The sequence below is a fragment of the Alexandromys fortis genome, unplaced genomic scaffold (genome assembly GCF_014885135.2).
Source record: "Alexandromys fortis isolate MF-2015 unplaced genomic scaffold, M_Fortis_MF-2015_v1.1 scaffold_17, whole genome shotgun sequence".
NCBI lineage: Eukaryota > Metazoa > Chordata > Mammalia > Rodentia > Cricetidae > Alexandromys > Alexandromys fortis.
The window spans coordinates 14,870,566-14,883,946 of record NW_026067896.1 but is presented as its reverse complement, the minus strand read 5'-3'; the positions used below and the strand labels follow the sequence as shown (position 1 = coordinate 14,883,946).

At 42.6% G+C, this 13,381-nt stretch overlaps 1 protein-coding gene across 9 annotated transcripts in view; it reads right to left on the bottom strand.

Annotated features, from left to right (window-relative positions):
* Positions 1-13,381, bottom strand: part of Arhgap26 (Rho GTPase activating protein 26) — a 1,368,274-nt gene that overhangs the window by 228,187 nt on the left and 1,126,706 nt on the right. For all 9 annotated transcript variants that reach the window (XM_050161399.1, XM_050161408.1, XM_050161390.1 and 6 more), the window contains one exon: positions 5,853-5,931. In XM_050161399.1, coding sequence (XP_050017356.1) covers positions 5,853-5,931 — 79 coding nt within the window. The remainder of the gene's footprint in view (positions 1-5,852; positions 5,932-13,381) is intronic.

Here is a 13,381-nt window from a genome sequence, read left to right as displayed (position 1 = left end):
AGTACATTGTGGTTTTTTATTCTATTTTTTTGAGATTATAATATAATTACATCATCATTTTCTCTTCCTTTTCTTCATTCCAAACACTCCCATAAACCCTCTCCTTGTTAGGCAGTCTCTTTGAAATCGATAACTTCTTTCTGCATAAATTGTTGTTATATACAAATATGTGCATATATATGTATATATATACATATATGTATACACACACCTAACACATAAGTACAACCTGCTCAGTTTGTTTAATGTTACTTGCATATATTTTTAGGGCTAACCAATTGGTAATAGCTAGTTTTATGTCAACTTGACATAAGCTAGTCATCTGAGAGAAGGGAACATCCTGAGTAAATTGGGAGCATGGGGACCTTGGGACAGGGTTGAAGGGGAGGGGAGAGGAAGGGAGGAGAGTAGAGAAAAATGTAGAGCTCAATAAAAATAATAATAATAAAAGAAAGAAAACACCTCCATAAAGATAAGGTTGTAGGCAAGCCTGTAAGGCATTTTCTAACTTAGTGATTGATGGGGGAGGGCCCAGTCCATTTTGGGTGGTGCCATCACTGGGCTAGTGGTTCTGGGTTCTATAAGAAAGTAGGCTGAGTAAGCCATGAGGAGCAAGCCAGTAAGCAGCACCCCTCCATGGCCTCTGCCATAAGCTCCTGCCTTCAGGTTCCAGACCTGCTTGAATTCCTGCCCTCACTTCCTTCAGTAATGGACTATGATATGGAAGTGTAAGCCAAATAAACCCTTTCCTCCCCTACTTGCTTTTGGTCATGGTGTTTCATCACAGCAACAGAAACCCTAACTAATCTGCAGTAAGAGACTTTCTAACTATTCCAGGCTTATCTTATATCAGGCATATATCATCATCATCACCACCACCATCATCATCTTCATTTTCTGAGACAGTTATGTTGGAAAGAAGAATGTAAAATTGCCATATTTTCATATAACATGATTAGCTATGTAGGAAATGCCAAGTAGTTCTAACAAAAACTGAACTAAACACCCAAATAAGTACTCAGAAGTAAATGGTAAACTCTCCAGGATAAGCAGGATATGAGTTTCTTTCCCCACCCATCATCATGCTTCTATAATCTAGCAATAAGCAAATGGTATCCAAAGCTAAAAACACAACGCAATCACTAAGCCCCAAATAACGCTCAGGCACAGATCTAATAAGTGCTGGAGAGTGTAGGTGGAAGAGGAGCTAGGTAGACGGAGAGACTGCTGCATCCACAGATCAGAGGGTTCGGCTTGTAAAATCTGCTCTCTCCAAATCGATCGTAGGTTTAGTGCAGTTCCTATATCAAGACTGCCGCAAATTTCCTTTACAGTTTATGTATAAAGGTACAGAAACCAGAGAGTTGAAGCAATTTTGGAAAAAGAATGAAGTGGGAGTAATTATTCTACTCTATTTTAAGACTTCTTTTATAGCAACAATAATCAAGGCATTGTATTGACAGAGGACAGACACCTGGATCAATGGAACAGAACAAAAAATCCAGAAATAGACTCATATACCCAATTAAATTTAGACAGACGTGCAAAAGCAATTTAATGAAGGAAAAGGAGTTCTTCTTCTTCTTCTTTTTTTTTTTTTAAACAAAACAAAACCAGAAACAAATGGTGCTTTTTAAAAGGAATAGACACCATGGGCAAAATCAGAAATCTCTACTTAAGTCTCATATTTTACATAAGAATTAATTAAAAGTGAATCATAGATTTATGTATGAAGTGTAAAATTATGTTTGGCATACAAAAGAGTTCCAAAATAGCCTGGAATTGAATATAACAAAGGCTCATTTATTAGGGGATAAACTCACAGAATTAATAGTGATCCACATACAGTTCTCTGCATACGCTAGGAACTGGAACTGAATCTAGCAGCCAAGATGCCCGCTCATGCTTTTTGTCTGCATTTATAGTACTTAAGACCCTGCCCAAAGTGGGCTGGTATCTTAAAGGTGATTGGCTGAAGGAGTTCCTACAGCAACTATAAGACTTTTAGATGACAAAAATTATTTTAATGTGGGGTTATGTGAATTTTTCAACACAAAACCAAAATATGGCCATAAAATTTAGGGGGAAAAAGAGGATCTTTTTTTCTTCATGAAATTTAAAACGTTTGCTTTTGTATATACAAGATCATATTGAGAAGAAGAAAAGAGACTCTCAAGAGTGGATGGAAATGTTTTTGGTCAGTTTTCTGATAAAGGACCTACTCTTAAAACAGTTAAACACCCAATTAGAATATAGATTAAAAAAAACAAGGAGACATTTTAAAATGAAGTTTAGGGGCTGAAGAAAAGGTTCAACAGTTAAGGTTCTGCCCTTTCAGAGGATGGGAATTTGGTTCCTAGCACCCATTATGAGCAGCTCATACCTGCTCAGAACTCTAGCTTTGGGCATCTGATGCCCTCTTCCGGCCTTTACAGACATTGGAATTACACATGCACACACATGAATAAAAACAACAACAAAAAAGCCCTCTTAAAATGAAATTATAACATAAAAGCACACAAAAAGATGTTCCATATTATCAGTCAGTAGCAAAATACAAATTAAAATCACAGTGTGTGGAAGTCATTACAGAAAACCACAACCGATTAAAATGCAGAGTTTTATGGAGCTCAGTCCCAATGGAACATCTACAATACAATGCCTGACTCTAAGGCTCAGGCAGCATTGCAAAGTGTGGGTGGAAAGATTGTGGGAGTCAGAGGATCAGGGAGTTTGCTATGAGATCGTGTCTCCTGTGAATGTCAGAGGCTATACCTTTTTTTTCTAGAAAGACTAAAAAATAAAGCTAGGGAAAAAAAGAAGCCAACTCCAAACATTATGTGACTGGTTCAAAGGGGTCAAAAAATACTACACTGTAGTATTTTCAGTTAGACCACCTAACAAACACGGTTTATCTCAGGCAAGTTTAAACTGTGCCCCCTTCATTTGAATTGAAAATTTTCATTGATCTGTGGATAAAATCGTAATGTTTAATGTTGAAGTACAGCTTCAATTACTTCCTCTAGCACATGCCCATCAACAGCATGAAATATTCATCATGTCTTTAGGATAGAGTGTGACCATAGGCTAACAACTGTGGTTTATGTAACGATCATCATGTTACAAAATCAAGTAAGTTGAGTTTATTTAGATGTTTCTCCCCAGTCATCCTAAAATGTTACTGAACAATGAAAGAGCAAAAAGAAAAGAAAATTCCCCAGCACCTAATACCGAATAATATTTTGGTCAGCAGGTGCCCACATTTATATCTAATGTAAGAATATTTCCCCAAATATTAGGGAATTTCTCTAAGATCAGCTTGAGGAAAAGCCAACTAGACAAAGCCAAAACTCCCAAGGGGTCATATTTAACTAATTAGGGAGGAGGTGATTAAAATGGAGCTGCTAATTGTCTACTATGCTCTCAGCAGTGGGAGACAAAATTACACCTCCTGTTACTGTCAATTATGCAGTCCTCATTTGTCTGTATTTATCTTTCCCTTTAGGACACTGAAAAGCACACAGAGGTGTAGTCTCAACACAAGTTAGACATTCCTCTGAGGCAATAGGTTTATAGGATGTTTAGAGACAGAATTATCTTGTGTTTAGACTTGCTATTACTGTGTACATTCTGGAGCAAAAAAATATGCTTGTTCAAGATGACACTTCCCATCTGGACAGGACAGGTGTTAACCTATGGCAAGACTGAAGGGGCTAGTACGGGACCAATTACACGCAGGATCAGAACAAGTACCAAGTTTGGGGGTTGGTAGAAGAGAAGGCTTAAAATGGTGGTGAGGCAATATTAGAAGTTGAGCTTGGGGTAACGAGGAATGTGTTTTTGTTGTTGCTTTATTTTGGTTTTGGTATTGTTTAATTCATTACAAGAATATCATGCAATGATGGGAATTATCACCCCAGGGACTACCTATTCTGAGTTTGGGGAGTCATTCAAGTGAGCCAGAGAAAGTAAGTACTGCAAAAATAACTAGGCATAAATCCTTAGTCTGAAAATATATCTATATTAGAGACGAAACCTAAATTTATTTATGGATAGACTTCAGCTACGCCACCATAGCGGAAGACTGCCAGACATTCGCAGCATCCTCTCTCCTCTTATTCCTTGAAGTGCACTGGGTGATGACTGGCAGGACCAATGGCTGCCTATGTGCATCCGGATTTCTCCATTCTCTTCTGAGAACAGATATGGCCATTTCATGTCTACTAAAGGAAGAAGCTAGTGACCTCTGAGAACTTCACAACGCTTTGCCTGGATGCTTCCAACTCCATTTCAAGCTGGGCCTGGGCAATGACAGAACAACCCAGGAAACCATGGGTCTGGGCAGCAGAGCAACCACGCTGGGTTTGAGCTTCCATCCACATGTGCTTCTACACGTCAAGTCTCTTCAATGTATAGCATCCTGGCCTGTGCTCTACAAAGATAGTCACCTATCATCTGTGAAGCTTGCAGTGAGTTATTTAATCCCTCTAAATCTATTTTCTCATCTATAAAAATCACAACACCTATTTTGTTATATAGTAAAAAAAATAAGTAGAAATTAAATTATTAAATCCTGTAACACACAGTGTTCAGTTGATGGTGTAAGATGCCAGCGAAGATGAAGGTTCCAAAAAGCTCCTTTTGAGGATATGGCAGTTCTTACTATGACATCCTATAGGGATAAAGGTGCATCTGCTTTGGGGGTATTTCTATGGATAACAATGCATATAGGAAAAATTGAGGTTATCTTATATTTGGGCCCAAGAATAGAATTTAGATTAAACAGTTGTTTCATTATAGTTTATCCAACTTTGCCTCATCTTTAAGTGGTTACTTAATATGATATATATTACTAAAAGTTATAAAAACACTAGTTATTGCTTGTGCTTTGTTGACTAGATTAAGTCCTGTGTTTATACAATAAAGCTGGGAGAACAGCACATTCCTCCATACTGCCAGATTCCCACCAGCAAGGCTAGGAAATAGGTACAAATAAACTGAGATCATCTGCAAGGGGCAAAGGCTTGATGCACAGTGTTCTCTAGGCGAGAGTAGCTAAGATCTGCCTTATCAGGCACACATTTCCCCCTTTGGATCATGCCTTTACACATGTAGAACCTTTTTATCTTTTATGATGAAACAGTTACACTTTACTCTTAGGATTTTTTGTGACCTTAATATTGTAAAACTGTAGTTGAGATTCTCAACATCAAGATAAAATGGACGGCTCTGGGACTTACCCCAGGGCTCTCAGATGGGTTTTACATGTCACACGTTGCATAACAACCACAAGATCACAAAACCCTGCTGAGGCCAGCATCTCTGAAATGGGAGCACAGCTCACGTCGCCAGGCTTAACTGCTTCCATCTACCCTGATAATGTCCCGCTGCTTACCATGAGAAGTGAATCACCATAGCAATGGGAAACCTAATCAGATGACAATGATAAAATGCCGTGTCGCCTATGTATGCTTTTACAACCGTATATCCCTTTACAAACAGCTGGGTTCGTGCTTTACAGCCCACTTTGTGAAGGTAGCATATAGTCAATATCCATCCAGCAACCCAGACTGCTCTGCCTCTTCTAAACAATACACCTGTGTCTATAATGGGTGCTGTACCATCATACAGAACTTCTATCTTAGGAGTCCAGGCCAAAACTTAAGAATTACATACACACAGAAGCAACTGCAGTATCTACAAACATCAATCCACAAATAAAAAAAAAAAATGCCCCTGGGACGTTGGTTTCAAAGACTCAATGCTTTATAGCAATAGCAAAAACCTCTCAGTGGGGAGGCAGCACACCACTCAGGGTCTTTATTGTTCCACTTCCCTGAATTGTTACTTACAGGTTCCCGGCCATCCATGGCTTCCATCCAGAGCCTACGGTCCTCTTCCGACAACGCCTGCATGGTGATAACCCCTGGCCTACAGAGAAAGGAAAGACATAGACATGACCCCAGTGCCACACAAGACACACTAGCAAAAGGGAACACTGGAGAAAAACCTGCTTATCAGAGTGAGAGGCTGAGGCCAACTGCACTAGGATAGGCACAGCCAGCTCCACACGTCCTTTGCAGTATGCCCGTCTCTCTCAGAGGGACAGGAGAGAGAGGCAGAGGACATAAATTATTGACTCTCTGGTCCCGTTAGAGCTGCTTTGCTCCTTGGTCTGTAACCCATTTTCTTAACAGGGAGTTTTACTTAAAGAGGAAATGCAGCAAGTATTTCCTAAAGTGAACTGAGTTGACTCTGGATAAAAAGAGACATATCCGTTTTGAATACTTCATATTCCTTGGTATCAAATCCATGCTTCTAAACTGTCTTTGTCACCAAATTTTATGAAGTGACTTGGCTTGGCAATTACAATTAGATTGAATGTATGTAAGTTTTCATGACTGCCCACATGCCAGGAGCTGAGTGCCGCACAGGTGTTCACTTTCCATGCTCTCATTGAAATCTACGTGCTCTCCACAATGAGCATAAGCCCTCAGGACAGTCCACACAGCATCAACCCCGCCTGCTTTACAAATGGCACTCCTCACAGACAGCCTGGGCAATGAAATGCCACACACTCCTGAAGGCATTGGTCCCACCATACCCACAAACCTTTTCCCCTCCAAACACATGTGCATTCTGTTGAAACAATGTAATGTCTATCAAACTGATAAAGAGCACAGAAATGCTCAAAACTCACAGCCCCAAGGGATCCCACCTCTAGTTAAGGAGTTCGGACAGCTGATGGCTCCTGGAAGGAGTCCCACCCATGCAGCCCACACGATGAGGCCCCTGTGTTCTAATGGTCAGCCCTACACCATGCACACAATGACAGCACCCAGTGGGATTAAAATGCATACAGTAAGTTGTCAGAGAAAAGTAGTTGGGGGAGAGGGGATATGAAAGGGCCCAGGGTAGGAGAAGGTACAAGGGTGAGTTTGATCAAAACACATTGTGTACATGTATAAATTCCTCAAACAATAAATTAAAAACATAGTTTAAGAATAGCTCTTTTAGACCCTCATCTTTAAAATTTGAGAAATCCTGAAAGGCAGAGAGAGATGGACTGATCAAGAACTAAGGTCCAGTTGCCCTCTGTGCCCACATGCATTCAGTGTGGTACTAAAGCACCCAAGACAGGGATCAAGGCACCCAGCACATTCACGCCGATCCCCATCATCTCGGTTGAATCAATAGGATGCACCTACAGATGTTTAAACACACGGTTGTGTCTTTTCACCCACCTTCCCTCAGTTCTGTCCACACTATACTTTGCAGAGCTGTAACAGTGAAAGTACAAAGGTAGGGAATTCCAGGAGACCGAGGTGCGAGGAGCTGGGAAGAGGAAAGAGGAGTAGGAGAGGAGATGTCCACGGGAAGGGTAGGAATATGAGGGTTAGAATAGGTGGGGGTTGAGGACTAAAGACACTAATTCCTGAGAATGAGGTCATTCCTTAAAGTCACACTGGGTACCAGCACTCTAAAAGATGAGTGAGTAAAAGACAGACCTCTCCCCAAGCATCTGCTGGGCCTCTCCCTCCCTGGTCTCAGACCCAAATGCCCATTTCTCTCCAGCAGCCCATTTGTGCCAGACTCCCCATGTAGCTCTGGCTCCACAGAACCGAGCTGGTGGCCTGGAGGCAGAGCAGCTTTGATGTTCCCTTTCCACCTTTCCCAACCAAGCACACCTTGCTCTGAAATCCACACCCTAGGAAGCCACAGCCTGCTGCAAAGTCCTCAAGGCCCTGGCTTTCATCCTCTGGGGGCTGCTGTACTTGCTTTGTTTGTTTTGGTTTGTTTGCTGGTACTACCCGCTTAGTCCAGAAATCTATCTTTAAAAAGAAAATGTAGATCCCAGGCCAAGCCCACCCTACTGAAGCTGAACTTCCAGGCAGGGCCTGGGAAACCAAGAGTTAAAGCAACTCTCCTGCTGATCCTGTGTGTGGCTATGCCTAAGGCCCACACCCTTGTCCCTCCCCACCCTTGTCCTTCTGGGTCCCCTGCACTGTGGTACTAACACCCTCCTCTCTCCACTGGGAGTCAAGAAGCCAACACACCTCCAATGCCTTCCCTGCAAGGAAACAATTTACAGCACAAGAGCGGCCCAAACACCAATGGTGCAGAGGTACCGCAGATGTCACGTCAACTTCATGGCCTATGGCGTGATGTTTCCACCCAAAGCCACCAAGAGGAAGTTCAGAAAAGACTCTGAGGCTGTAAAGGGAGGGCCACTGGGCCTTTGTAACCAGGGAAGTCAACATGACTTGTTTTCACTTCAAAAAGACATATCAAAATACAAACTATTTTCCACATGTGGTCTTGCCACCTTTGCTCGTAGAGGGCTACACCATGGGAGAGAGATGGTGAATAAAGCGGATATAACACATTTAGTTATAATTCGATTCCCCAAATTCAAACAATTTTCTCAGCTTCACGTATGTACATCTGGATAAAGAACTATACTTCTTAGGTAGAAATACTCATAATTTTCCTTTATTAAATTAGAAATACTAATGTAAGTTCTACATGTGACATTCATAAGAAGCCAAGATAAAAGGGTCAGCTTTATTTTTAAATCAAATGATAACGTCTCATAGTTACTTTCTCAAGTCTCTTGGATTAGTAACCTATCTCCAAACAAAATAAAACAAGAAAAACCTTCCATGACATGACACTTTCCTATCGGTAAACTTTCAAACTTTGCAACTCTTTCAACCTCTGACAACATGTCTAACTAGTTCGTGCTTGGGATATGCGTCAGTTTTTCCCAGCAAAAATGAGGGAGTGAGGGAGAAGAGAGGGGGACATGCAGGGGAAAGTATGACAGAAAACCTTGACAGAGAAATGGGGCATAGGACTGAGATCTTCCTGATTTTACACTGCACCATGATCCGGGAGAACTGGGCCATGAGAACAACAGTTTAGCCCAGCCTGGTGCTGTCGCCTGCTGCACTAAGCACTCTGTAGTTTGTCTATGCTTCATGCCTAGGCATGAGGGAAGTACATTCTCATCACTCCCATTGAAAATACATGAAAACCAAGACTGAGAGCTAAGAACTGTGTCCCTGAGGGCAGCCAGCAAGTTACAGGGCTAGTCCATGACCGCAGTCCAACTCCTAACCCTGATAAGTGATGCCAGCCACACGTGGAGGCGCCAGAGCCCCCCGGGGAACCTGTGTGTACTACCAATCCCTCCGGCATCCAAATCTGACCAAGAATCCCCGCAGCTCCATAAAGAGCTCCTGCCTGGAATCAGATGTGACAGAATGATAAATGGCTCTGCAAACCCGAAATGCTTCATAAATATTCTTCTTCCCACAAGCATCTGCCAAGGCTCTCCCTCGGAAGGCAGTCACACACATGATTGGCATGACTTCCACAGCAGCGGTCCTTCACGTCGCTTCCCCTCGCGACAGTCAAGTGAAGGAAAGGCAATGAATTTTTAAAAATACAGGGAAAAAAAACAGGTGCTGTTAGCAAAAAGTTTCTGCTGTGAGATTGTGGCCCATAAAACTTTCAGGGAAGCTACACGCATGAAGTCTCACCAGCATGGCTGCCTAAACAAGACCTGAACAAGGGCAGCACCAACAAACATGTCAACACTAAAGGGGTAAATCGTGCAGGGCCCCAATTATATGCACACAAGTAACATTTTATGGACTGAGCAGATTGTATTTATATATTTAAGAAATGTGTGTGTATGTATATGTGTGTAACAACTACAGAAAAAGAGGTCATGAAATGGGGGAGGGGGTACATGAAAGGGGCCGGAGGGAGGAAAAGGAAAGGAGAAAATGATGTAATGATATAATTTCAAACAATGTTTAAAGGAGCCATCATAAAGAAAATGAGTACTGGTAAGTTAGACCTCACCAAAATAAAGAAGAGACACCTAAGAAAAGCCACTATTACGAGAATGAAAAGGCAGAGGCCAAGAGTACAGCTGAGTTGGGAGGATGTCTAGATGTATGTGGTTCTGAGCTGCATAAACCAGACACAATGGAGCACAGGTGCACAGCTGCCACGGGGGACAGAGGCAGAAGAGCCAGCTTACAGTCACCTTCAGTGACTTCAAGGCCAGCCTGTGCTATGTGAGTCCCTGTTTCAAAAAAAAAAAAAAATCACAAATCAAAACATTGAGAATGAAAGTGAAAGAAATATTTTTAATACATATTTCCAACAAGACTCATATTCCAGATATGTGAAGAATACTGACAAACAGGGAGAAACTTAACAACAAAAATCTTAATAGTCACTTCATAAAAGAGTATATCTAAAGGCTGGAGAGTTGGCTCAGCAGTTAAGGGAGCATGCTGTTCTTCAGACGACTTCAGCTCAGTTCATAGCATCTGTGTTTGGCAGCTCACAACTGTCTTTAACTCCTGCTCCACAGGATTCAATGCTCTCTTCTGGCCTCCATACTTACATACGCATGGCATGCATGCACACACACATATGCAGAGAGAGTTGGGGGGGGGGGAATCCAAATGGCCAAAGCCCTTACAAAGTAGACGTCAAACGACTCAATGACTCCTCATTGAGGAAATGTAATTTAAAAACAGAATGAGCTACATCCAGCACCTCCTGAATGATCAACATTTTATTCATAATTAACCAAAACAACAGAAATAAAAATGTCTACCACAAATTGTTGTCTACCTAAATGCCGGGACGCCACATGACAACAACTAAAACCAGCAACTAGCGCTGCTCAGAGTGGCAGGTAGGGATGTCACAGAGTGACGGCGAGGAAAGGCCTACAGACCATATGACTGCAGTGACGGCGAGGAAAGGCCTACAGACCATATGACTGCACCTGCACTGAAAAAACTCGCACACATCAGAAACGTGATTCCGCCTCCAAGAAGGAGTATGGCAGTATCTGGGGAAGGTGCGAGTGAATCTTCAAGGACAGAAATGTTCACCTTGATCTGGGTCTTTGTATGTGTGTGAGAGAGCATACATGTGTGTAAAAAGTCTTCAAAACAAAGACTTGAGATATGAACACTTTGTGATGATGCAATTAAGAACTTGTTTTAAATGCCCAAGAGGTACAACCTCTTGACGACACCTAAGCATCCCTACTATTCCAGATGTGTGACTCTGGAGGACCAGCAACCATACTCTTCTCTGCTGCATGTGTGACCTGCACTTTCAAGAAGGCAAAGCAGAGAAGTTCGATTGCTTTTCCTAGGGGTTGGCAAGGGTTACACCTCTGGCCACGTTACAAACTTGAAGCAAGAAGTTCATCACACATTTCCAAAAACGTAGTTATTACCACGAGGGGAAATTAGGGAGGATGGGTAGTGTGGGGTACAACAAAGCACTGTCTGGAGAAGCAGGAGAATAGTTTAAAGGGAAGAAGCAAGGTGTTGGTGCTCCAGCCCACCTAACCGCCAATACCTTCATGCCAAAATCACACCTCTGCCACAACCATCAGGATGAAGGAAAACATCAGCTCTGACATCATGGCTATTTCCTTTTTCCTCCCCAGTAAAAGCTTCAAAGTGTACTGCTACTCCCTTTTTAAACTAATGTCTGGTAACTGATAAGGACGGAGAAAGGAAGTCTCCCAGCAAATACTAGAAACTCCAGTCACCAGATGTCAGAGGGTGCAAACAATCTTTAAAAAGTTTAAAAACCTTTTCTAGAACCCGGCGCTAAAATTCTCCTCCAAAGTCAGCATTCTTCGCTGTGAGTATGTCGCGAGTGCGGCACTACAGCAGTCTGAGAAGCACGAACAAGGATCTGCAGTTTTTCTCGACACTCACACCACGAGAAAGATGCGTGAACAGAAACGAGCAGCAAGAGAAAAAAAATTGTGGGGAAGAAAAAGAGGGGACAGGAGGTGAGAGGCGAGAGCGGTCTGTGCAGAACATGAATGTGTGAAATCCCTAAAAATGACCAACAATAATAAAACAAAAATAGTCCTCGTTTATCTCAAGGAAAGCTGCTACCAATCCCTACACCTCTTCCAATACTGGCTCCCGAAAAAGGCTGCAATTGTTCTGGTTAGGTTTCTACTGATGAGCTGAAGAACAGGGCCAAAAGAAGCTTAGGGAAGAAAGGGCTCATTTTGCTTATAGGGTCACACTCCACCATCAGGAGAAGTCAAAAGTGGAACTCAAGGCAGGAACCTGGTGACAGGAACTGAAACAGAGACTGTGAAGGAAAGGCGCCTATTGACTTGCTCCTACTGGCTTGCTCAGCTTACTCTTGTGCACCATCCAGGACCAGAAGTGGCACCATACACAGTGATCTGGGCCTCCCACATCTACCACTGATCAGGAAAACACCCTATAGACTTGCCTATAGGCTAATCTGATGGACACATTTTCTCAACTGAGGTGCCTCTCCCCAGATAACTCAAGCCAGTGTCAAGCTGACAAAAACAAAAACAAAAACAAAAAAAAAAAAAACAAGCAAACAAATAACCCACCTCACTAATCAAGAAAACATCACAACATCACACTCAGAAAGCTGGAACCACAGTCCTCTACTGGGCCAAGAAAAATCAAAAGGACAACCAGGGCTGAATCCGGGGTTCCTCGACAGCTTTCTAGTTCTAATCTTATTCATGAATCTGAGTCAACAATAGTGATCTCAGTGGTTTGGCAATTTACCCACTTCCTATTGGACAAGGAAATGCTAGGACTGACTCCACCCCACTGAAACAAACACAATAAGAACCTCACAGTACCAGCCTCTCTAAATCAACCTCCAAAGAGCTAGGCCTTACTCATTCATAAGACAAAATCTCCACCCGGCAATAGATCACTCCTGACTCCCACCCACACCACTGTACATTTAAGGGTCAAGTCAACCATGAAAGGACCACAGTACCCACAGAAGCCTGTGTGTGAAATGTGTCCCACTACGTTCTTGGAAGATGGGAAAGTGAACGCTTGGGGAATGGGCTTTCTATTCCTGGGTAAAGAGGGTTTGTCAGATGCCAGAAAGAGGAAGCACTACTGGGAAAACTGTTTCTTGATACTCCCTAGACAATGAGAAGGGCTCAGTGTTTGTACAGATATGGCCAAAGCCATGAAGAACAACCTTAGAGAATAGCATCCAACCCATGTCTGCTTATAGAAAGCAGGGACTTAGAGGGCTGGAGAGATGGCTCAACGGTTAAGAACATTGGCTGTTCTTCCAGAGAACCGAAGTTCAATTCCCAGAAACCAAATGGTGGCTCACAACCATTCATAATGAAATCTCGTGCCCTCTTCTGGCCTGCAGGCACACATACAGGCAGAACACTATGGAAGGAAGGAAGGAAGGAAGGAAGGAAGGAAGGAAGGAAGGAAGGAAGGAAGGAAGGAAGGAAGGAAGGAAGGAAGGAAGGCAGGCAGGCAGGCAGGCAGGCAGGCAGGCAGGCAGG